The following is a 23,986-nucleotide window of genomic DNA, read 5'->3' on the forward strand; positions in this document are numbered from 1 at the left end:
TTTTTTTTTTTTTTTTCTTTTAACCTTAGAAAACAAGCCGCGAGTTCCTTTTTCACAGGTCATCGCCTGTATCCTCACCGGCAAGGCAAAGTTCACCATCTTCGGGTGGCAGTATGCAAGTCAAGAGGGATACGGAACTGACTGTCGCACCTGGACCTCCTCCCGCTAAAAGGTTACTCTCGGATGAGGACAGTCCGCCCGAGAAGAACGCCCCACCCACCCTGGGCACGCACATTAAAATTTCAAATAGAGGTAAGATAAATCGAATCTCTCTCTTTCTCTCTCTCTCTCTCTTCCTCTCTTTTTCAGCGCAATGATGAGATTGTTTGACTTTCCAGGTGATGGGAGGAACGGTGACAATTCCTTAGTAGTCAGTATGGAGTTGAACGGAGTGATGTATCAAGGTGTTCTGTTCGCTCAAAGTGACAGTAGGTCCACGAGCAGTACAGCGTCCACCAACAACAATAACGCGAAACCGTCGCGGGGTGTGGTCTCGTGAACGCTCAACGAATCGTCAACTCACCCGCGAAACTATAGCTCTATAGGACACACTCCCTCGCGTCGGTTATAAGTAGGAGCAATATTATAAACAAAGAATCGAGAATATGCGGTATGAAGGGTGTAAAGGGTGCAAAGACTTGGTTTATCGGTCGGTCGGACGACCACTCGATATCGCATTCTCTTTCCTTTCGTTCAACCCAATGATATGATTAGGAAAGGGGGAAGGTAGGGGGGAGGGAGGGGGGGAAGGGGAATATACACGTGACAAAATAACGATACTTGTACGGTTGAACTAGAGCGGAAAGAATTTTCTTCGAAGAATCTTGACTGGAAGCACTCGGCCAAATAGATTAACCGTTTTTTTGAGTAACGAACTTCCGAACCGGATCGATCATTTGTCTTTTTTCTTTTTTTTTTTCTTTCTTTCTTTCTTTCTTTCTTTGTTTCTTTCGTTCGTTCGTTCTTCCTTTCGTCACTTTATCAATCACCGAATCAAAACATCTTAACTTATTTATTGATGCTGATTTCTCGAGATTTGAGCGGCGTGTCGATTTTTCTTTTTTTTAGTTTTTCTTTTCTTCCTTTTCTTTTCTTTTCTTTTCTTTTTTTTTTTTTTTCTCTCTCTCTCTCCCCTCTGTTCGGGAAATCAGTTATTTCTTTCGTTATTTTATTATAGCGTTTTAAATCAGCATGCGTGTGTGTATATTTGTTACGTTAACTTTTTACCACGATATCATTAACTCGATATCACAGCGAATGTAAAAAAAGAAAAAAAAGCAGGTGTGTGTACATATGTATTTGTGCACACAAATATTCACACTTGTATCATTCTTCAACGCACTCACACACGCGCACATTAGTTCACAGTCGTACCACAGATATATACAGGATTGGGTAATTGATGATTTATAATCGATGATTTACGTTAATATTATTATTCGTAAGAGAAAAATATTTCGGATAGAAATTGGATGGAAAATTTCGAACGGAATAAATTTTTATGATATTGATTCTGTTGTACGTGAAAATATAAGGAGACTAATGCCTTATTCCTGCATTTAATGGAATCATATATTTTTTTATTATATTATTTTTTGTTGATTATTATTATTATTATTATTTTTTTTTTTAATATAAAAAATATATAATTCCATTTAAAAAGGATATTTAATTTTCAAGCGTACTTCAATACTTCTCCACGAAGAAAAATAAATTTATCTTGTTGTCTCGAAATATTTTTACTTATAGATAATAATACGTATGTTAAATCAAAAGAATAATGTCAGATGCTTAATTCTGTATATATATATATATATATATATATATATATATATATACACACACACACATATACACACATTCATACACATACGTATATGCACACATCTTCTTATATACATTAGACAAATGTCCATCTTGTTGCTCGTTCGTTAAGTATATGTACATAGTCATTCGAATACATTTTTCTTTCGCAAAAGGGACAGAGCTCAGTGCGACAGTTTACAAGAAGATACGCCATTATTATAATTATAATTATTATTATTAATTATTGATTATTACTGTTAGACATTAGAGAGAAAAAGATATTATGTATGGTGATTTTTATATTATACGCACGAGTAATTTTTATTTTCTTTTACTTTCTTTTCGTTGTAGGCAGATTTGTAAAAAAAAAAAGAAAAAAAAATCAGGCGGTATCGATACGTGATGGTTTGCTTCCTCTTTTTACGAGACATACGTGTGGATCAACTCCACGAAATCAAACGAAAATTGCGAAACGAACGCAAAAGACGGATCGTTACAACTTGTTTCTTCCTTTTTTACTTTTTATTTACGTTTTCGCGTTGTTTTCTTTCTTTTTATATTAAATGCGCAGAGAGATGTACGAGCGATTATCATAAAAAGCATTTAACCGAGTAGCATTCAAATGTTTCGCTCGCACTACGTATTTCGCATTTTTTATTATTATCGTACGCATCGTCGATCTTTAAGTTCTTCTTTTTCTTTTTTTTTTTTTTTTTTCTAACGATAGATAATCATGTTGTTTCGATGACTAGGGCCAGTTCAATAACGATACCGCAGCCAACAGCCAGGGACTGTGAAAACGCTGAACACCCACGTATTATAAATGTATAATATAGCAACGTTTACTTTATATTAATGCTTAGTATGTAACGCGCAGAAGAATCATACAGAATTAAAAAAAAAAAAAACTTATCCCCTTAGAAGATAAGCGCATTCACAAAGCGTTCAGAATGAGAATAAAAGCATCCTTAGTCATAGTTGTTAGGATACAAACTTAGCGGAGGTAAGATATTAGAGAATAATACGCGCGACAGTAATACAAAGTACATAAGATAGGTAAGAGGAAAGAAATTTTGCGGACAATTTTTTTGTCAGTTTTTGTCAGCGGGATATTGGAAAGTGAATACAATGTTGTTGGCTTATTTGATGGACTTTTCATATTGATAACGATGCGGTATCGAGAAGGAAGAAACTGTTTTATTGTTTATAGTTCGAAGGTTAGCCAAAAAGACTGTTATATAGGACGAATATTATATATGGTAGAAATAATTTCTTATTATGGTTATTAAGAATGATATTATTATCATCGTCAATATTAATATTACGACTATATTGCTATTATTCCTAATACTACTATTAGTATATTATCCAACTACATATTTACTATTATCACCTTGTTATGGCGTGATAGCGAATAACGGTTCTAATAAAAGAACAAAAAAAAAAAAAANNNNAACAAAAAAAAAAAAAGAGAGAGAAAAAAAAAAACAGAACGTTCGCATCAAAATTATAAAAAAAAGGAATCCTTGTTGCTCCCTATTTTTTTATGTAATCGTAAAAAATTGACCCATTTTTATTTGAAACACTTGATCTAAAATAAAAAAAGAAAATATTCTCACTGCTCAACTTTAAAGTTGGCAATACGTTTTAATCTTTTCAATCTTTTCTTTTCATATGATAATAAATTCGATTTTCATATTTTTTTTTTAACTGATTATGGAGAACATGAAATCATTAGATCGGTCATGAAATGAGCAACAAAAAAAAAAAAAATTACATGCAACATTATACATAGTTTCATCAGTCGATTGTAATTTTGATAGGGAGATAATCGTTAGCGTTTATCGAACTATCTGTTCGATGCCGGCTTGTAAGTATTACTAATTTTTTCTTCAATATCGAAATAAAAAAAAAAGAATACACATTTACAGGCATAACATTGTAATAACTATTATAAATGTTGTATATACTACATTCAATCTTGACAAAATAAACATGGAACTCCTGATGACATTTAACTATTTTAATCTCCGTAAGTAGCAACTTAACTATCTGTAAATCCATGTAAATCCATTAATATCATAACGAATAAAATCGATGTTACTTTTATATCGATAGTTTTATAATCTCATCTCACCTTTATACCATTATCATAATATTTTTTTTTAATATCTATATTTTCTTGCATTATTAATCTTTATAAGAATTCTGTTTGTTAGATCGAACTGAAACAAACTACAAAATTAATTGGAAAAAATTCTGATTAAGATTTTTAATCAATAAGTTAAAAAAGAAGACAATAACAGTTGTTAGATATTGAATTGTCTTTCGAACATAAATTTCGAGCATAAATTTTGCAAAGCAAGTATAGACAAAGAAAGAAAATAATGAAAAGAGGATAGAAATATGAGAAGCGCCATCTCTAGAGTGTTGCGAATGAAATACAAATATAAACAAAAAGAACAAATAATAAGAGAAGGATAGAAATATTGACATGTCGTTAAAGATAGAAAATAAAATAGAATACTTAAGATGGCGTTGACTGTTAATTCTTATCCTATCTCTATTCTTCTATTATTTATTCTTCTTATCTATATTTATGTTTCATCTGCGCCATTCTAAAGATGATGTTGATTTCACAATTTTTAATCTATCTCTGTGCTTCTTTTATTATTTGTTCTTATTTTTATTTATATTTCTTTGTAAAATTTATACGTTCAAGAGACTACTTCGATATTTGAATTATTATTTTATCATTTTTTTTTTTTTATAACTTACCGATTAAAACTTTTATCGATAACTTATCAATTCAATATTTATATATATAAAAAAAAAAGTTTTTAAAATTTGTTGACTTTTATGATTGAATTGTTATAATTATAATATAATATCTGCATTTAGGAATGCATTTCATAATTTTAGAACATTCGGATTTTTTGATAACTTAAAATTTCGATTTTATTAATTTTATTAATTTAAGTTATTAAATTTGTTATAATAAATTTTCAATCTTTAATAGTATACTCTTTACGATAAAAATTTTTGATCTTAGATAATAATACTTCTTTTTCTTCTGATGTAACAAAAGCATATTGTACGGATGATAAACAAAGTTTTATTAGTTGTTCTCGGCTTAAATTAAATGTTGAACTAGCTATTTTATATTCTTGAGATAAAGATGTATGAAAGACACCTTTGTCATCAGTCTAAAAAATAAAATATACTTTTTAAAATTTGATTATTCGATAAATGTTAACAATTTTACTCACACTAAGACAAATAGGATGACCAACTTCAAACAAATATTTAAATTGATGAGATTCATAAGTAGGTACAGTTTTACATCGAACATTTGAAGTTAAACACAGTTCTAGGTAAAAAGATAAATAAATAATACAAAATATTTGATATATTTCTGTATAAATTAAGTAACAAACTTTAAATTAATATAATTTTTTCATTCTTACCTACAGGAATTCTTGAATTAATAAGCAGATTAAATAATTTATTCGTCCCTTGCAATGTAGGATGAACACAAGTACAATGTCCTAATCTATCTGGTTTAAATTCAAGAATATCTATTGTTTCTGTTTCATTTGAAACCTATATAAGATAAATAAGAAAACACTTAATTTAATCAGAAAGTCAAATTAATTTTAATTTAAATATTCACTTAGTTTCACCTCTGCACAATGAGCTGCTATTTTAAGTCCAGCCATTCTAGCTTTTCTTAATAATTCTAAAAAAATACTTCCTGTCATTGGATCTCCACTGAGATCAAGTCCAACAATATATTGTGGATATTTCTTCATAAAATTTATTGCTAATTCTATGTTTTCTTGTGCTGCTTTATATCCTTGCTTACGATTAACAGATATTAATAACTTCAATAATATATTTGGAAAATCAATTTTGCAGACTCTATAATTATAAAATAATCTAAATTAAAAATTTCTTAATATTTTGACTTTTAAAAAGTGATAAACATTTTAAATTATATTTACTCAAATGCTTTTATGATTGCTTCTACATATTCTTGTTTTGACATTTTCTCAGGAATAGCACGAGGTGTGCTTCTAAGTTCCAAATATATTACATTATCATCTTGGAATTCTTTAATTGTGTTATAAGTAGCATGAAAAATTGCCTCTGGTGTTACTGTCAATGAATGTGCTATATCAAATACTTTGAAACATCTATAAACAATTATACATTTGTTTTATAGAATAATAATATAACACATTTAAAAATTAGAAATTTAAAATTTGTATTGTTATTCGTACTCGTCTAATGATGAAAAATCTTTCATGTCCATAAATACATTTTCATAACTTCCTAATTCAGAATTTTGCATTTTGTATAATTTTTTTAAAGTATCCGTGCTTAAAGATCCATTTAAATGAGCATGAAGTTCCTATAAATACAGAAAAAATATTCTTTAATTACAAACATTAACCTCTATATTGTAGATTAAATAGATTACGTACCAATTTTGGTAAATAATGGCAGAATTTTTCTAAATTCATTGCAAATTATAAATCACTTTTTTATATGTGTGTAAATAAGTTTCTTTTATTTTAATGTATCGTCTAATTCAAATTATTATTATCATATAATATGAACTGATAATCGAGCGAATTCGAGAAATGATTTATTTATTATCCTTATGTATTTTTTATAAATTTATTTTTTACATTTTTCATGAGCAAAAAAAAAAAAAAAATGAATGGAATAAAAAAAATAAAAATACATTCAATTAAAATATATGTTTGTAATTAATTTAATAATGATAAAAAATTACAGAAATGTAGATTTCATACATAATTTGAAGTAGTACATAATAATTATTTATAATGATATTTTAAGAATATATAGTTAAAATAATTTCAAATTCTTAATTATTTACTTAGATAAGACTTAAATAGACATTTGAAATGCTGCAATAAGAAAATATAATACATATTAAAATGTATTAAAACATTGAAATATATATCTAAAGATAATATGATAAATAATTTTTAATATATAATTGACATTTGTTTTTCTTTATATATTTTAATGAAAACTATTGTTTAAAAATATATATTATAGACGATCTTTCATATTTTTTTTTTTTAACTGAAATATTTTTCATTTTTAAAACCTATTATTTATTTTTTTAAATATTTCTTTTCTTTCAACTAATGAATAATTAAATATTTATTATTTTCGTTTTCTTATAACAAATAGAGAATAAAAATTAAATGTTTATGTTTATAATCAAATTTAGATATATGTGTAATTTTTAATTTTTTAGGAATGTTTATATATACATACAACTGATTATTTATGATTTCTTAATTGAGATTTACATACAAGCATATTAAATGTATAAGATTTTAATTTTGATATGAAAAGTTTTTTTATGAATAAATTCATATTTTCAAATTTGGCATCAAATAATTCGTATTTGTATAAGAATATAATGCCAAAGGCAAGAATAACATTGAAGCACAAAATGATTTATATTTTAAGATTGAATACCATGCCTAGGAATTGTTCATAGTGAATTGTAATAACACCATCTAGATCTGTATCCAATTGTCTGAAGGCAGTAGTCAAAGTCTAAAAGATAAAAAAAATTAATTTATTTTATAGTAATTTAAATGTAGAATATGATCTATACCAAAATGCTATTCAAATGTATACTTACATATAAAACTACACAGCACTGAATAAAATCATCAAAGTATATAGTTCCACGACCAGCTCTATCATATTTGCGTATAAGAGTATCTATAATTTGATCTGATAATCTATATCCAAAATTTGTAAGAGCTGTTTTTAATTCATTTCTGTCAATATTTCCACTATTATCCCGGTCAAATGATCGAAAACAATTTTGCCAATCTGTTACGTATTTCCATAAAGCTCCAAATTCTTCAAAACTAACTGTACCCTTTTGATTTTTATCGAACATACCTGAAGAATCAGGATCAGTTTTGTCAATGTCAAACATACCTGTATCAATAAAATGAACTAAAAATATATTAAAATTGTAATTATAAGACCATGCAAATCTACTCAAGAAGTTCTGTTAAATATTTTTTTATGTATTAACATATTAAAATCTTAAAAATTAATATAAGATTTTTAAAAAATTAATATTACAATTTTGTCTGTATAATTATAAACAATAAAATTACAATAATTACCAATCATTAAACGCACTGTTTCTGGATTAAATGGTGTCCATGTTCCATTTGAAAGAGCTTGTTGTAATTCATCTGCAGTAATTGCACCAGATCTGTCTCTATCAACCCTACAATATACAAATTAAAGAATATTAAACTTTTGTATGTGCGATATTTAATTAATAATTAATAATAAAATTTTATTTGTTATTTATAATTATTTATAAAATAAATATTCATATTATAATTGTATGAATAATTAAAATTTTTGGAAAAAATAGATTTCAATGAAACTTTTTTTATTCAATAATATAAAAAAAATGAAAGGATAATTGAATTTTTATAACTTTTAAAAAAAAATCGAAAAAAAATTATTGTATCTCTATAATTTGCAATCTTATATTGACCATGAATTAAAAATTTCTAACTTATTATCCCAACTTATTCGAAATCATTAAGATGTAACGAAGTTTTTTATTATTTTTTTTCTCTTTTTTATACATCATAACAGAATTACAAAAATCTTTCAAATCTATATGAAAGATTTTTGATAAAATATTTTATTTTTTAATGTTATTGAGATATTCTTTCTTATTTTCTCATTATATACAAATTATAATAAAATGTTTAAAAAATATATATTGAAATATGTAGTTGCTTTTCGAGAACTTCATTTATATTTATAGTTAAATAATAAATTTAACCAATATTTATATCATATTTAATATATTATATTATACTATAAATTATATTTCAATATTAAAACTATTAATAAATAAATAAGTTTTAAAATACCTTTGAAAAACATCCCAGAGGAATTCTCGACTAGGCATAGGCGATACAAATGACATCTTTAAATTAACGTTTAAGTATAAAATTCGAAATAATTCAATAGTTATTTTACTTAATGTCACTTTACAATTAATTACAGTAACTAATGGTAATATAATATAAATTGGATTCGTAAAAAATTTCTTAGAAATAAAACGTCACAAACACGTCATACCACTAAGAAATCATGTAGTATTAAATACATGACTATACTATATTATATATATAGTATTTATGATAATATATTCATCTATATATATATGTGTAGTTACTAGTTAATCAGAGATAGAAGAAAAGTTACTAGAAACTTCTTTTAAAATTTTAATGAATTTATTAATTGAATCGAAAATATTTGTTTACAAAATTATGATACATGTTATAATACATTAAAACACATTAAAAGAATAAATATAAAATAGAGGTAATATACCTTGTTAATTAAATTAATCTACAATATTAAATAGTTTTAAAAACATTAATGATAATTCATTATAATTTCCTCTATGATTGTGTAAAATAAAAATTGTTTTAATCATTCATAAATTTTCCTTACAAAGGAAAAATATTTTTATATATCAAATATGATATCTTTCTAATTTTAATGGAAAAATGTGAATCAAATAAAAATACATATATTGAATAGAAATATTTATAAATATTTTGAGTTGCACTTGTTTTTACATTTGTTTAAATCTTTTTATTTTCCATGCTCCAATTCTATATTTATACCAAATAAAAAATAAATCTTTTCCCATCTGTAACCAACTCCAGAAGGGTACAATTTTGGATCCTTCAATTTCTGTCCAGTTCACAGGAATCTCCGTAATAGGAATATTTAACATTTTTGCAATATATAACATTTCTACATCAAATGCCCAACGTTCAATATGTAAAGCTTGAAATACAGCTCTTGCAGATTCACGTGTTATAAGTTTAAAACCACATTGTGTATCTTTAATACCTCTTACACCCCAAAACCATACTAAGAAATGGAATCCATGCATTAATAACAATCGAAAAAAAGTTCTTTTGGCAGTTTCTTCTTTTTCTAAATGGGCTCTTGATCCACATACTATTGCATGAGAATAACTAATTTCATTTGGTTTAGTTATATAATCAACTGAGAAAGAAAAATATTTTTTAATATATAAATATATTATATAATATATTATATTATAATGTGTAATTTAAAAAATAACTTACATCCTAAAATATTTTTCAAACTATTATCTAATTTTTCTAAATCTTTAAACTTTGTAGCACCATCTGCATCTGCAAAAAGTATTACACTTCCTCTTGCACTTAATATACCCTTAAATAAAAATAATTGTGATAAAAAATAAATAGTAATTATAGAATTTAAAATTTATAGCATTTTATTACAAACCAGTCTTACTGCTCCACCTTTTCCTCTATTTTTAACAAGATTTAGTACTCTAATATTTTCATATCTTAATGCATACTTATGAGCAATATCCATAGTTTTATCTGAACTTCCATCATTAACTATAATTACTTCATAAGTACATCCATTTTTTAATCGATTTTCCAAATATTCCAAACATTCATTTAACATTAGGGGCACTATAAATTAAATATATGAATATATATATGTTTTTATAATATTTTTATAATATTTTTATAATTAATATTGTTAATAAATAAATATTTACATCTTTCTTCTTCATTATATGCTGGTATAACAACACTTAAATGTACACTCCATTTTTCATATAAAGATGGAAAAGCTTCTATATTTTTTGTTTTTAGATTTAAAAAATATTTTTCTTTTTCATCTCGCCATATTTCTGGATATGGTTGTGTTATTATAAATAATATTAAAGAAAACTGAAAAAGTAAATAATTATATTAATATATCAGGAAAATAATTACAATTATTTATATGTAATATATAATAATAACAATTATTTATGTATAATATAATATATTTTTTTAATAAAATTTTACTGAAACGATATTAATACATTTATAAAATTGCCACGTTTAAACAAATTAAAATAATATGTAAATATGATTTAACCTAAAAACATACCATAATTATACATATTATTACAAATAAAACAATGTAAAGAAGTAAATATTCCAATGATATCATTTTAATATTATAATATTTTTAAATACTAGCAAAAAATACTTTACAACACATATATGACTTGTTTCATAGTTTCCTTTTTTCTACCGCCACTCATGCCGTTGAACTCATAGTTAATTTATATAAGTTTATGAATAGTTGGCTACACTAAGTAAAAACATTTATTGTTTATCTTTTCATTGACAGGTGAATTTTATATTTAAAAGAAAAAATAATCATAAAAAATGTGAATTTTTTAATAAAAATAATTAAAATTAAAATAGCTTAAAATTTGATAATTTTTTATTTTACGAATTAGACTTTTAATATTTTATAGAGAAAATGATAAGGAATTGATAATAAATATTTGTATACTAGAGGGCGTTTTATATATACTCACATATATTTATATATAATATATATATATATATATTACGTTTAAAAATTAAAATTGTCAAAATACAATAAAATATAAAATATAATAAAATATATCTTAATTAATATTTACATCTATATTAATTTTTTATATCACATTTATTTAATTCGATTTATTGTACGTGTCTTATAAAATAATTTATTATAAATAACATATTTTATAAAAATTAAAATATGAATTTAAAATATTATGAATTCTGATGAAAACATTAAAATGGATAGAATGAAAACTATTTTTCGGGAAAAAAATATAAATAATATGAATAATATGAATAATTTGGAAGGTAATCAAATTAATGATGAAAAAAAACCGAAGAAAAAAATAACTATAGTAGTAGATGAAGATGATCCATGTCTTAAAGAGAGAGATTTAATAGAAGAAGAAAAAGAAGAAGTTACAGACGTTACTTTCGGTGAAGATCCAAGGTAAATTTGATAGTATTTATTATTTTTACTTATATAATTATAATTAACTTTCTTGATATTCTGAATAATGATAATTTTCAATATTGTTATTCAGATTTCAACAACAGAATCAAACAATACGTTGTTTTATAATGTACACCGATTTCGATCGTTGTGAAGAGATTTTAGGAAAAGGAACAGCTACATGCACATGGTTCAAACAAGTTTTTCAATCTATTTGTCCAAACGAGTGGATTCGTCGATGGGATGAACTTAAAGCTAAGGGCTTAAAATTTTAATAAAAATATAATGTTAAAAAAATTTTTTGTAAACAAATATATAATTTAAGTAGAAAATAATAATTTTTTCTTATACTTATTGATAAACTTAATTTTAAAAATAAATAAACTCACAATTAGAAAAAAATATTAATCTTTTATTATACAGGTACAAGACTTTTATGAGGTAACTTATATAGAAGTACGAAATGAATATTTGTTGCAATGTCGGCCGTTCATAGAGCTGTCTTCAACAATCGGTCAACAATTTCTTCTTTTTTCTCTCGATTTTTTTTTTTTTTTTTTTTTCTTTTTTTACATTAATCACACTAATTATTTGCAGTTTATATGACACTTTTTACATATGTAAAAAATAAACACTTGCAGCAAATCTTCTTTAAACTTTCATTAGAATAGAAGCTTGAAATAGCACAGTATTAAAAATTTTGCTTTTTTTAAAATTTATAATTTTTATGTAATAAAATGGCTACTTTAATTTGTGCACAAACTCCTGCCGTGATGAAGATAACTTACCATCTTCAGGTGTTACTTCTGCTTGTTAACAGGATTCTTCCATCTATATGGGATATTGCTTCCTCAGAAATAGTAGTACCTGCAATTATAAAAGTGATAACATTTATTCGCAATAAAAATTTTCTAATTTAAAAATTAATATTTATTATAAAAAAGTATGATCACTTTAAAAATCTTGATTTTTATTTCATAATGTCCTGTGTGAATCTTATGTTTAAAGATTAAAACCACCTTACGTATAACTTAATAATGCCACTTTGGTAGCTAAATGCTACTTGGTTTGACTCTCTGTTTGATGAATAAATTGACAATCTCCATCACTGCATGTTCCCATCAGTTCGTATGGACAAAGGACACCATTGGGATTCGTGTTCCTGGTTAAGAATGATAAAAACAACAAAAAAATGCTCAAAATTTTTGTAATATAAATTAAAAAAAGTTTATGTTATTTTATTTAAGTTATGTTATTTACAAACAGATATATTAAAATTATTAAAATATTTAGAGAGCAAAACCCACCTTGGTATTTTAAAGTGTGTTAATATTGATTCATAAGATAAAAGTGTTTTTTTTCTCTGAAGCTCTCCTTCGAATTTTGTAGAATTCCTCTTCTTAGTATCAGGTTTTAAAATTGTAGGCCTTATTATATTATTTTCTGACATATTATTATCCAGTTTTTGAATATCTTCTGGTTTAAGAATATTAGTGGTAGTTGTATTATTATTAGTTAAATTTGTTTCTTCAAATATTTTTTGCTCAATATCATTTTGTTTAGATATACATCTTTCATCAAAATTTAGAGTGGAAATATTTAATATTATATCTGTTTCCTTATCTGTTTTATTTTTATTTATTGTAATGTCTTCTATTTGTTCTTCTATTTGTATATTTTTTTCAATATCGCTTGATTTTATTCTTGATTGATCTTCATTTAAGATACTTCTATCAATATTGCATTCTTCTAATAACAGAGATTTATTTTGCGAAATTTCTGTACATGTAGTAGATACAGTTTCTTCTTCCAATCTCGATAATTCGTACATATCGGAAATATCAATAGATGGTACTTTTTTTCGAGAAAGTTGCCGCGTATGATTAGCTACTTCTTTTAATCTATTATCTAAAAGTTGTGCTCCAGCTTCAGGTACTCTAAAGAAAATATCAATAATTTAAAAATATTTATAATTAATAATTTAACAATTAATGAAAATAATTATATGAATATTACTTGTACTCTTTTCCCATAATCCTACTTCCTAAAGTTGAACAAATAGTTGCAAGTTTAAAGCATTCTTGCCGACCTGCGTTAACTTTTTCATGTGCTGCTACTACTCTTGGACCTATATTATTAATACGATTACGTTGTACTTGTAATCTTTCTTCAGCAACTTTTAACTGTTCTCTAAGTTTTTTCACTTCAGCAACTAAATTTGTTTGTAAATCTCGTTCCATGTGCCACTGACGAAGATTACTTGACATTTCCGCTAAATCATCTAAGATTGTATAGCTATTTTATCAAAATAAAGAAATTATTAAAAGCCAATAGATATTATATATTATATATATAGATATTATATAGATATAAACTATAATTGAAAGATTATTTACCGTTTCATAACTAATTTTTCTTCAGTATCTATTAAATGTTGTTCTTGTTCTGCGCGTGATAGATTAATAAGAGTATTTAATTCTGTTTTAACATCTTTTTTAATTTCGTCCCAATTTTCCTCTATACTTTTTGTATCCTTTGATGATATATTATTTTGAATAAATAGAAAATGACTATTTTCCGCATTTGAAATCGATGATAAATCCTCTTGATGTTGTGAAAGTGAAATCGTAGATTCAGATGTATCAAGATTTTCTTTCCTATCTTGATGTCTTTCTGACAAGATAACTGTTGATGCATCTGAGTCCACTGCATTATTATCATTAGATATAATATTATTCGTAGAAAGCATGTTATTTATATCATGATCACATGTATTTTTATTATTATTATCTTTATATCCAGAAATATTTTCATTTCGATTAATTACTGCTTTATTATTTAAGGACACTTTGTCATTTATTGTTACTACTCGTTCATTTGTATCATTTTTTACTTGTATTTGTACATATTTCTGATTTACTTCATCTATAGATAAAATTTTTAGACCAGGTGAAATCCTCGTTTTCATTTCAATTTTCTGCGCAGGCATTTCAAAAATTTTTCGTGTACTTGTCGATTGTACAGAATTTTCAACTACTTTGTTTCTAATATTATTTGGATTGTTCTCAATGGATACACAAACATCATTATTTGTCGTTGATTTTGATAACAATTTTGTTTGATTCGGATTTGTATTTTCTCGTTTATCAACAACATTACACGTTTTACTACATGATTGAACATTATTTGTTGATATAGCTGTATTTTTTATTGAATCTATTAAATTTTTAGAACAATTTTCTTTGTTTAATTGTTGTGTATTTATATTTTGACTTTTCGTAGATATTTGATTTATTTTTATACATAATTCTTTATTTTGACTATTGGATAGTGTGGATTTTGAAAATATTTCCATATTTTTATTTTTTATTAAGCTATTATTTTCCATAGTTTTATGCAATTTTAATTTTTCACGTTCTAAAATTTGTTGTTTTAAGCGACGATATTCTTCTTGCTGAGATACGGGCAAATGACGAACAGCCTGCAAAAATATAAAAGTAAATATTTTATACATGATAAAATATTTTGTCATAGTATTCTTACCAATGGTGTATGAAGATTGTTGGATGAATTTAATTTTTCTGATTTTGTTGTTAATACTGTATCTTTTTTAGGTGTTTGTGATATTGAAGTTGGTCTTGCAGCTGCCATAGATTCTTGTTTCCTTCGCACTGCACGTAAAAATTGATCTAAATTTTTTTCAAATTCTGTTGTAGAGTTTATTGTTGGTTGATGTTTTTCTGTTATAACAGAATGAACTGAAGAAACAGTTATATTTTTTTGTCGTTCAGATTCAGAATCACTTTCTGTATCAGACTCTAAATTTATAACAATTCGTTGTGTATCAGACAATGCCTTTGAATTAGCAGACCATTTGCTATCATTAGATTGTACTTTAGATAAAATTTTATTTTCTGTTATTTTTTGTTTGTTATAAAGAGTAGATTTTTGTAAATTTAATCTCTTTTGAATCATTGTATTTTGGTATTTTTTTGCATTATTTACAACTTTTGTACTTGCAGGAATTGAAATTCTTTTTATAAGTTTTCTCTGTGGACCTTTTGTTATATTGATTGATCTTTTCCTTCCCAAAGTTGTTATATTTAAAGTTTTATTATTATCAACAGATAAATCTTTTTGTATGATATTATTTATTTTTTCTCCAGAATTTGATTGATTTTTATCATTTTCAGAACCATATAAATTTACATGTGGAATTGATAAGTTAGCTGTGGGTAATACAATATTTGATACAGTTTGATTTACAAGTACTTGATTTAATGTAGTAGATGCAGTAGATATTGTATCTGAATTGGAGCAATTGTTAGTAATTTTTGTTCGTTTTGGCAAAGAAGCTAATAAAATTGCTCTTAATGCCTCTTCATCTTCATCAAGACTTTGTCTTCTATCTTCTGTACCTTTTATTTGTTCTGATATATCATTCACTGAATTATCATTATTTTGTATGTCTTTTTCATTACTTTCTGAAGAAATATTATTTTTTTCTATAATAATATTTTTGGATGTTTCTGACATAGATACATCAATATTATCCGTTTGATCCATTTCTATTTGAATTTCTTTTTGATCTTGTTTATTATCTGTATAAAGAACTTGCTGTGACTCATGTTTATCTACAATATTTACATTATCACTTTTTATACATGTTGTATTATGATTTTTCGCAATCAAGGCTGAACCTGTACTTCTTTTTTTTAATCCTTTTTTTGAAAGTTTCTTTTTTTTTGGTGTTGGGCTTTTAATATCACTAGTTTTTTCTGAATTTGTTATAATTGTATTATTTTGTACCAAAGTTACATTAGGATTAGTTTCTATCAATGAAGTATGAGATGATTTATCTGCAGATGTTTCATTAATTAAATCTTCGTGTAAAGAATCATGAAATGCAGTTGGTATTGCTAAAACAGAATGAGATTTCTGTAGAAAAGATGTTAATTTTATTGGTTTAAAAGAAGCATTTGTCTTTGTACTAGTTTCTTCATGAAGAACAACTGGTTGCATTTCTGCACTTTTGAATGTTGGTTCTTGTTGGGTTATATTCTTTTTAGTAGGTAAAGGTAATTGCAACTGTTTATTTGTTTTTAAAATTGGTGCTGGAACAAGTGTTCTATTAATTAATGTTGGTATTTTATTTGTATCTTTAGTCACATCTGGTAAGCCCTTCATATAAAGTGGTTCTACTATTTTTTCATCAATATTGTTTGATAAATCATTTGGAATGTATTCTGTTTTTAAGTTTCTAACAGTATCAGTTAAATGTATGTCTGCTTCAATTTCAGGAAGATCATCAATTGTTATCATTGAACTACTTGGCGATAGAGTTTCCATAAGAGAAGTTGTAGTAAAATTAGCAACTGGCTCTAACGAAAGTACTTCTGTTTTATTTAAATGTTCATTTTCATTATTTACATCTTTTGTAGGTTGTATATGCTGATCTGTTGATATATGATTATGTTGTTCATTACTTCCATGTGTATTAGAAATATATGATTCTAAAGAAACTAAGGAAGAATTTGAGATAGTCAATGCACCAAGAGTTTGTGGAAGAGCATGTGATAAATCAGGATCATATATAGGAGTATCAGTTGGAGAATAAGGCATTTCTTGACTTGAATTAATATCTAAAGCTTCAGAAGTATTATTATTATTTTTAGCAATACATATATTTTCATAAGGAGATATATTTAAATGAGAATTATGTATTTTCATAAAATCTGGTTTAGAAGTTTCTGATAAATCAGTTGGTAAATATTGCACATTTGTATTCGTAACACACAATGAATTTTGTGATGGTGTATAATATACAATATTTGGTAAATAACTTTGATTTTCAATGATTTTTCCTTGATAAGATTTTTGATCATCTTGACTAGATGTCACAGATGTATTAAAATTTGGACTATTATTTGCTTCATTAACAGTAATGAAAGATACATCAGATGGTTGAATACCTAGCAATTCTGTATCCATAGGTATATTGGCAGTAATTTTATCTGTTGGAGAATATGGTAATTTTTCTTTTTCTCTTTCAACATCTGTATCTAATTCCATATCTTCTGTATGATTATTTTCATTTATAGGAAGAGGACTATGCGGTGGTGATGCAAAATTTAATAATTCTTCTCCAGGTATAGGAATACTATCTAAAAAGCTTTGAGTAAATGGGCTTTCACTGCGAAATGTATCAGATTTCTTATATTTTCCTGATTTTATACCTTTTTGGATTCTATTTTGATGTTTCTTTAATACAGCAGAACGAAGCGCAATCATTCTTAATTCTAAATCTTCTTCATCTTGATCATCATTTATATTTGCACTTACATGTTTTGAAGTTTCAGTCTTTGATACATCATTCTGTTTGTTTGATTTATTTTGTTTTGTCTCAAGGGCTTTCTGCCTTAATAATGCTAAATCTTCTTCATCATCGATATTATCATTAGACTCTTTCTTATTCACATTTATAATAGTTTTTTCTTTTGAAGAATTTGTTAAATCAATATTATTGTCAGAAACACCTTTCATCATATTTGTTAATTTTTCTTTCAATGAAGATGCATGTTCTTTATTTTTGTTCAAAGTTTCTTCTAATGAATGAGTTCCTATTGAACCTAATTGTCTGACTTTTTTCAGTAATTTATGTGTATCAACATAATTACGAGATGACATTAATTCAATATGTGATGTTTTTCTAGGCATTGTTTTTGTTGAGGATTTGTATGGTGATCTTTTAGGAGATTTAAGTCTCCTTGGAGATCTTCTTATTGTTGGTGATCTAGTACGAATAATTGGAGATTTTGATCTTCTAAAAGGAGATCTTGGTTTTATAAGAGATCTATGTCTTTTTGGAGGTGATCTTGGAATTACTTTAGATCTATTACTTCTGTGAATAGGACTTATTTCTCTGTGATGCGATCTAGAACTATTTTTGGTTACATCATGTTTTATTGTATTAATACATTCTTTTATAGATATATCCACAGTAGATGAAGAAACTAAATCATCTAATGATGTTGAAGATACATGATTTCTTTTCTTTTTTCTTTTTTTCTTCATTCTACTTTTTGCAGAGGAATGTATTGTAATTTGTTTAGAATTATCGGCAAGACCAACAATTTCCATATCACTATCGCTTGAAATAGGCACAAGATCATCATTTTTTTCTTGAAGTGTAGAAGTTGTATGTTTTGTTCCAATACATCCTGATTCTTTTATTTGATGACGATTTTCTTTTCCCTGGACTGCATCTTGTGGAATAAGGTCAACTTCTACTTGATTAGAACATGATATGTCGAGAATGATAATACATTAGGTGTCAAAAGATTTAATGTTATCAAATAAAGGTATATTTTTATATTCATATAAATATATAATATAAATATATAATATAAATATAAAATATATTAAAAAAAAATAAATAAAGTATATAAATAAAAAGGAAGTAAGGTTTTTTTTATAAAATATTGTTTACTATTATAAAATAAAAAGTGCAAAATAATATAAAAATTTTATGCAGCTTTTATATTGTCCATTATTTTTTATAAATTAAATTTAAAATATTTATTAATATCAGATTGAATGTATAATAATCTAAACATCATAAATAGTATTTTTCATAATTTTAACATTTAAAAACAATATAAAAAGCTGTATTATTTAATTTACCTCTTCTATTAGTGCCTTTAGGAGGGTAGAACTTGGCCGGAACAGTACACCACGTTGCATTGTGTTGAGTTGACAAACAGTTCGAACATTGAGATGTTTTAGAACCATATCCATAATTTATATGTCCTTCTTCGGAAGAACTTACATCTTCCAAAGATATTTCACCTTCTTCTTTCTCGTCTAACACACCAATTGCTTCTGTACACTCACTTGACAAATCGCTAGCCATTCTTGAACCATGAATAATTAATCACGTTCATTCGTAATGATAAAAAACGAATACTGTTTCATGAAAAATAGGGTTAATTACGTATTACCAATAATTGTAATTTTTACTGATTACACGCACAGCACTTTATTGTGGATAATTCCACGTTTGAAATTCTTTTATATAACAAATTAAAAATTTAAATAAATTCAAATATTATTTCAAATTTAAATGAAAAAAAATTTATACACCACAACTTTCGTTTTTATTGCAGTTTTATTCTCACGACTATATGCATGTAATACTTCCGCCATGCTAAGTCGTTTTCAACACATGACATGAGACGACTGGTATTCAGTGATTTGATGTGTTCCTAAACTAGATAAACGATTGCTCTCTTGGAAAATGAGATAATTAATTTTTGATCGTACTTATACTTTTATGTCTTTTATTAATTAATTAATTCAGAAATCTCATATAATATGTTTAAACATTAAACATTAAGATTTTGATTCTATAGTAAATCAATCAAAAATTGTTATTTTAATATCATTTTCAAGAATTTCATTAGTTTGCTACTGATAATGTTCTTATTTAAATAGAAATGTAGCTTTATTTATTGAAGATTGTTGAAAACAGAATTTAAATTTTTGCAAAAAAAAAAGCTTAATATCCTTTTTATTAATATTTGTTACTATGTGTGTGATATTATTTTTTATCAATTAAATTCTTTAAATATAATATTAAAAAAATATATTATTATCAACATTTTATCTTTTTTGCTTTTTTTTTATAATAATTTAATTGATCTATATATATTTTTAGTTTAACAATAATAACAATAAACAAATATAAATAGATATATATTAACTATTATAATATACATTAATAAAATAATTATAATTTCAACATAACAATATAAAAAAAAGAAATACTATTACTTCTCCTATTCTTTGTTTGGTCGCAATTTTAAACGAAGAATGTTATATTTTGGCGCAATATAATGTCAAATAACTCTTTATCAAACAAAAAATGCGCCAATTCTTGATTATCAATATCAGATAAAATAATTATAAATCTTCCTATTTCTTATTTTATTGATACTAGTATTTCATTTGATTTTCCATAAAACTAATAATAATATAATTGCTTGCATTTAAATCACTATATTTTTTTGCTACAACTACTACTATTTATAGGTATGAATTTTTTACTTACTTCTATTTCAAAATCCAATGCTATCTAAATAAATTCAATAAAAATATTTTGAAAATTATATTATATTATATATCATAAAAAATAATTTTTTTAAAAATAATTTACTTTAAAAGCATGTAATGAGCATTTCCAATCTTGATTATTAGGAGGCTGTTTCGGAAATAAATTTATATGTCCTCCATATAATTTGATATAATTTACAAACTTTTAATTTACAAGAGTGTGTTCATATTCTTCATGATACATTTGAATAAAAAATGATTCACACGATTCATCAGTAAAATTACATCTGCACATTTAAAATATACAGTTTATAAAAAATATGTAATCTACATCAAAAAAGTATTAAAAAAATTATTTATTAATTAAAATATTATTAACTATTAATTAATTTTACTTTATGGACAAATAATAATAAAAATAATATAATAATAATAATAATAATAATAATAAAAAGCTTTTAATTCGATATTTATTTGATTATTTAATATGGCTTTAGTTTCTTTATAAAATATTAATTATTTATTAATTAATATTAATTATTTATAAATTTAAATTATTCTTTATAAATTTAAATTAGCTGGCGTTTTATTTGATTTGTTAATACAAAAAACTTTGACGTTTCATCCATACAAAATGTAATTAAAAATTTCGACAAAAATATTTTTGGTTTACATTTATTTCCTTACAAATTTTCCTTCTTTTTCAAAAAAATATTACGTATTTTTTCGAACTACATTCGATATTACATTTTTTATCCATAAATTAGAAACTTACTCCTTTTAAATAATTGTTGAATACATGAATTAAAATTAAGAGTATTATTAAAAATTTTTCTATCACTGGATAATTTTAATATATTTTATTTTCAATTAAAAATTTGCATTTATATTTTTGATAAATAGCATTGCTAATAATAAAAATTATTCTTTAAGAAGTTTTTATTTTTTCAATATTCATTTTGTGTCATAATAATCGATTCGCAATTTATTTTCAATATCATATAATAAATGTTTTATTGTTAATATATTATCAAATGTTAAATTTGATAACAAAAATCAAAACGATATATTCAGAATTACTAAGCTTTATTAGCAGATTAGCATTATGCTGTGCAATACATTACAATATTTATCACATTTTTTTACATTTTTAAAGATTCATGAATTGAAATTAATATTTTCCAATATTTGTTATTAAAATAATAAATATATTTATTACTTTAACGCAGAAACTAACAATTTTTTCAATTTTATATACTTAATTGTTATAAATTAAATATTCTTTATCTTTTTTATTATATTTTACATTTTTATATAATGCTTTATTCATTACTATAGATTTAATAGTTTATTTTGTTACGATCTTGTTTACATATACGTTAATTTTTTCATTTTTTTTTTTATTTTATTTTATTTTATTTTATTATTTTTTTTTTTTTTGCTACTTTTTAAAATATTTTATTCTCTAAGCTCCTGATCGAAAATATATACTCCTAGACCATCGCCAACTCTTTCTAATTTTGTAACGTGATGAGCAAGTTCACTTATAGAATCTACTTGCTCTTTTAAATATTCAGTTTCAAGAAAATCTACAAAATTTGAGTCATTGTGTTGTGATGCTATTGCGTGCATATCGAGAAGACTCTGAAAGCATTAAAACATACATGAAAATATTTGTATACTAAAAAAATTGCTAATATTTATATACTAAAAAAATTTTGAAATATTTATATTAATAAATAATTATTGAAAAAAAATAATGAAAAAAAAATTGAAAAGATTTCTTTGGAGGAGCTGGGATTTGAACCCAGGACTTTCCGCATGCGAAGCGGACACTCTACCACTGAGTTACACCCCCAATTAATGAAACAATTATTAAAAATCTATAAAGAATGTAACAATTTAAAAAATATATATATACATATATCAAATACATATTAATTAAATTATTAAAATGTAAAAAAAAAAAAAAAAAGAGAATTATATATAATTGAAAATATTCCATAAAAGTTAAACATAAATAAAAAATATACTATTATTATTTTTATATTATTTTATTTAAAATTATGATTTTTATAATTTTTGAAATTAAAATTTATTTTTATATGTAGATACTACATACCTGATTAACTAGTCTCTCTAGCTTCAATGCTTCCGTCATAGCGACAAGAGCGCTATCCCAATCATCTCTTGGCGGTTCTTGAATAGGTTTCAAAGTAATTCTGCCACCTCTTTTGTTTTGATATGTCATAAACTTCATGGCATGCTCTTTTTCCTCGTCTGAAGCTTTCTTAAAGTATGTATAAAGACCTGGCAAAGCTACGTCGCTTCTATCGAAATAATATGCCTAAGAAAAGAAATAGCAATAATGTAATACTAAAACACAGAAAACATTTATGGGAAAAATAACAATATAGAAAATAAAATGTTTTCCTTTTTTCTTTTATTTAAATAATACTGCTTAAGTATTAATGAAATATTGCTAAAATAAATAATTAATGTTAGAAATAGTTATTTAATCAATACGTCGACTAACCATAGACAGATAGATGTAACTAGCATGTAATTCAAAATTTATTTGATCATTAATAGCTTTTTCACATTCTTCATGGAAATTTTGTCTAACTAGATTCATGACGTCTGATTTCATTATGAATTTATTTTGATATTAAAATAATAAGTTTGATAAATGACACTATTTTTGTAGTTCACTTTTTATGTTCACAAAACACTAAGTATGAGATACGTAATTGTGACATACGCAAGCGCGGAATTTATCGATTTTGTGTTAAAAATTATAACTTCAAATATAAATATAACAAATGAATAAATAAGAAATCTAATATAATTTGACTCATCACTTTAATTTATTGAATTTTTTTATGGAGCCACTGTGACATATTTGATATAGCTAAATATTCATAGAAGAAAACTTCTATATCGACTATTATGAACATTGGAAAGATGATTGGTTGATGCAACACGATGTCTGATTTTCATGAAAGACTTCTAACTTCATGATATTCATTTCACAACTTTCTAACAATATAATTTTTATGCCATGAAATTAAAATTTGCACTATTAATTTATTATTATATATTTAAAAAA

At 24.7% G+C, this 23,986-nt stretch overlaps 7 protein-coding genes, 1 non-coding gene and 1 pseudogene across 14 annotated transcripts in view; 2 read left to right on the forward strand and 7 right to left on the reverse strand.

The window, feature by feature from the left end:
* LOC122717095 (protein dead ringer) overlaps window positions 1-1,672 on the forward strand; it is an 88,174-nt gene extending 86,502 nt beyond the window's left edge. For 2 of the 3 annotated variants that reach the window (XM_043940830.1, XM_043940838.1), the window contains exons 9-10: window positions 38-252; window positions 339-1,672. In XM_043940830.1, the coding sequence (XP_043796765.1) occupies window positions 38-252; window positions 339-499 (376 nt within the window). In that variant the 3' untranslated portion in view covers window positions 500-1,672. The remainder of the gene's footprint in view (window positions 1-37; window positions 253-338) is intronic. The other variant, XM_043940848.1, reaches the window with a different exon arrangement.
* Window positions 1,673-4,781: 3,109 nt separating this feature from the next.
* On the reverse strand, window positions 4,782-6,432 carry LOC122719119 (adenosine deaminase-like protein). The gene is made up of 7 exons (XM_043944687.1): window positions 6,294-6,432; window positions 6,090-6,220; window positions 5,811-6,002; window positions 5,490-5,727; window positions 5,274-5,409; window positions 5,076-5,176; window positions 4,782-5,012 (listed from the first exon to the last, which is right to left on the reverse strand). Exons 1-7 carry the CDS (start codon window positions 6,330-6,332, stop codon window positions 4,812-4,814), a joined length of 1,038 nt encoding a protein of 345 aa, XP_043800622.1. The 5' UTR covers window positions 6,333-6,432; the 3' UTR covers window positions 4,782-4,811.
* Window positions 6,433-7,031: 599 nt separating this feature from the next.
* Window positions 7,032-8,965, reverse strand: LOC122718683 (programmed cell death protein 6). 2 transcript variants are annotated; one of them, XM_043943936.1, is made up of 4 exons: window positions 8,775-8,965; window positions 8,001-8,107; window positions 7,499-7,806; window positions 7,032-7,410 (listed from the first exon to the last, which is right to left on the reverse strand). In XM_043943936.1, exons 1-4 carry the CDS (start codon window positions 8,828-8,830, stop codon window positions 7,309-7,311), a joined length of 573 nt encoding a protein of 190 aa, XP_043799871.1. In that variant the 5' UTR covers window positions 8,831-8,965; the 3' UTR covers window positions 7,032-7,308. The 2 variants fall into 2 exon arrangements, with proteins under 2 accessions (XP_043799871.1, XP_043799880.1); XM_043943945.1 differs by having other exon boundaries at window positions 7,038-7,410; window positions 7,499-7,767.
* A 391-nt stretch (window positions 8,966-9,356) lies between these two features.
* Window positions 9,357-11,159, reverse strand: LOC122718714 (dolichyl-phosphate beta-glucosyltransferase). Its single transcript, XM_043943994.1, has 5 exons — window positions 10,864-11,159; window positions 10,484-10,658; window positions 10,198-10,394; window positions 10,014-10,122; window positions 9,357-9,930 (listed from the first exon to the last, which is right to left on the reverse strand). The coding sequence occupies exons 1-5, from the start codon at window positions 10,924-10,926 to the stop codon at window positions 9,488-9,490; spliced, it is 987 nt and encodes a 328-aa protein (XP_043799929.1). The 5' UTR covers window positions 10,927-11,159; the 3' UTR covers window positions 9,357-9,487.
* Window positions 11,160-11,527: 368 nt separating this feature from the next.
* On the forward strand, window positions 11,528-12,098 carry LOC122718781 (cytochrome c oxidase subunit 12, mitochondrial). The gene is made up of 2 exons (XM_043944111.1): window positions 11,528-11,763; window positions 11,858-12,098. Exons 1-2 carry the CDS (start codon window positions 11,528-11,530, stop codon window positions 12,039-12,041), a joined length of 420 nt encoding a protein of 139 aa, XP_043800046.1. The 3' UTR covers window positions 12,042-12,098.
* Window positions 12,099-12,157: 59 nt separating this feature from the next.
* LOC122718760 (metacaspase-2-like) lies at window positions 12,158-19,940 on the reverse strand. Of its 4 annotated transcripts, none has more exons than XR_006347463.1 (7): window positions 19,450-19,940; window positions 15,310-19,052; window positions 14,163-15,247; window positions 13,783-14,061; window positions 13,074-13,703; window positions 12,720-12,928; window positions 12,158-12,633 (listed from the first exon to the last, which is right to left on the reverse strand). XR_006347463.1 is itself a non-coding variant. In XM_043944086.1 (7 exons), the coding sequence occupies exons 1-6, from the start codon at window positions 19,676-19,678 to the stop codon at window positions 12,826-12,828; spliced, it is 6,069 nt and encodes a 2,022-aa protein (XP_043800021.1). In that variant the 5' UTR covers window positions 19,679-19,940; the 3' UTR covers window positions 12,158-12,633; window positions 12,791-12,825. The 4 variants fall into 4 exon arrangements, 3 of the variants coding, with proteins under 3 accessions (XP_043800021.1, XP_043800033.1, XP_043800014.1); XM_043944086.1 differs by having other exon boundaries at window positions 12,791-12,928; XM_043944098.1 differs by having other exon boundaries at window positions 12,158-12,928; window positions 15,310-19,031.
* A 663-nt stretch (window positions 19,941-20,603) lies between these two features.
* Window positions 20,604-21,728, reverse strand: LOC122718889 (annotated as a pseudogene).
* Window positions 21,729-22,116: 388 nt separating this feature from the next.
* On the reverse strand, window positions 22,117-23,683 carry LOC122717565 (soma ferritin). The gene is made up of 3 exons (XM_043941787.1): window positions 23,414-23,683; window positions 23,000-23,224; window positions 22,117-22,521 (listed from the first exon to the last, which is right to left on the reverse strand). The coding sequence occupies exons 1-3, from the start codon at window positions 23,525-23,527 to the stop codon at window positions 22,336-22,338; spliced, it is 525 nt and encodes a 174-aa protein (XP_043797722.1). The 5' UTR covers window positions 23,528-23,683; the 3' UTR covers window positions 22,117-22,335.
* Trnaa-cgc lies at window positions 22,664-22,735 on the reverse strand. Its single transcript has one exon. It is a non-coding gene; the product is annotated as a tRNA-Ala (tRNA).
* Window positions 23,684-23,986: the final 303 nt, after the last annotated feature.

Source organism: Apis laboriosa, unplaced genomic scaffold, assembly GCF_014066325.1.
Source record: "Apis laboriosa isolate Shangri-la unplaced genomic scaffold, ASM1406632v1 scaffold11_cov152, whole genome shotgun sequence".
In the NCBI taxonomy this organism is placed as follows: domain Eukaryota; kingdom Metazoa; phylum Arthropoda; class Insecta; order Hymenoptera; family Apidae; genus Apis; species Apis laboriosa.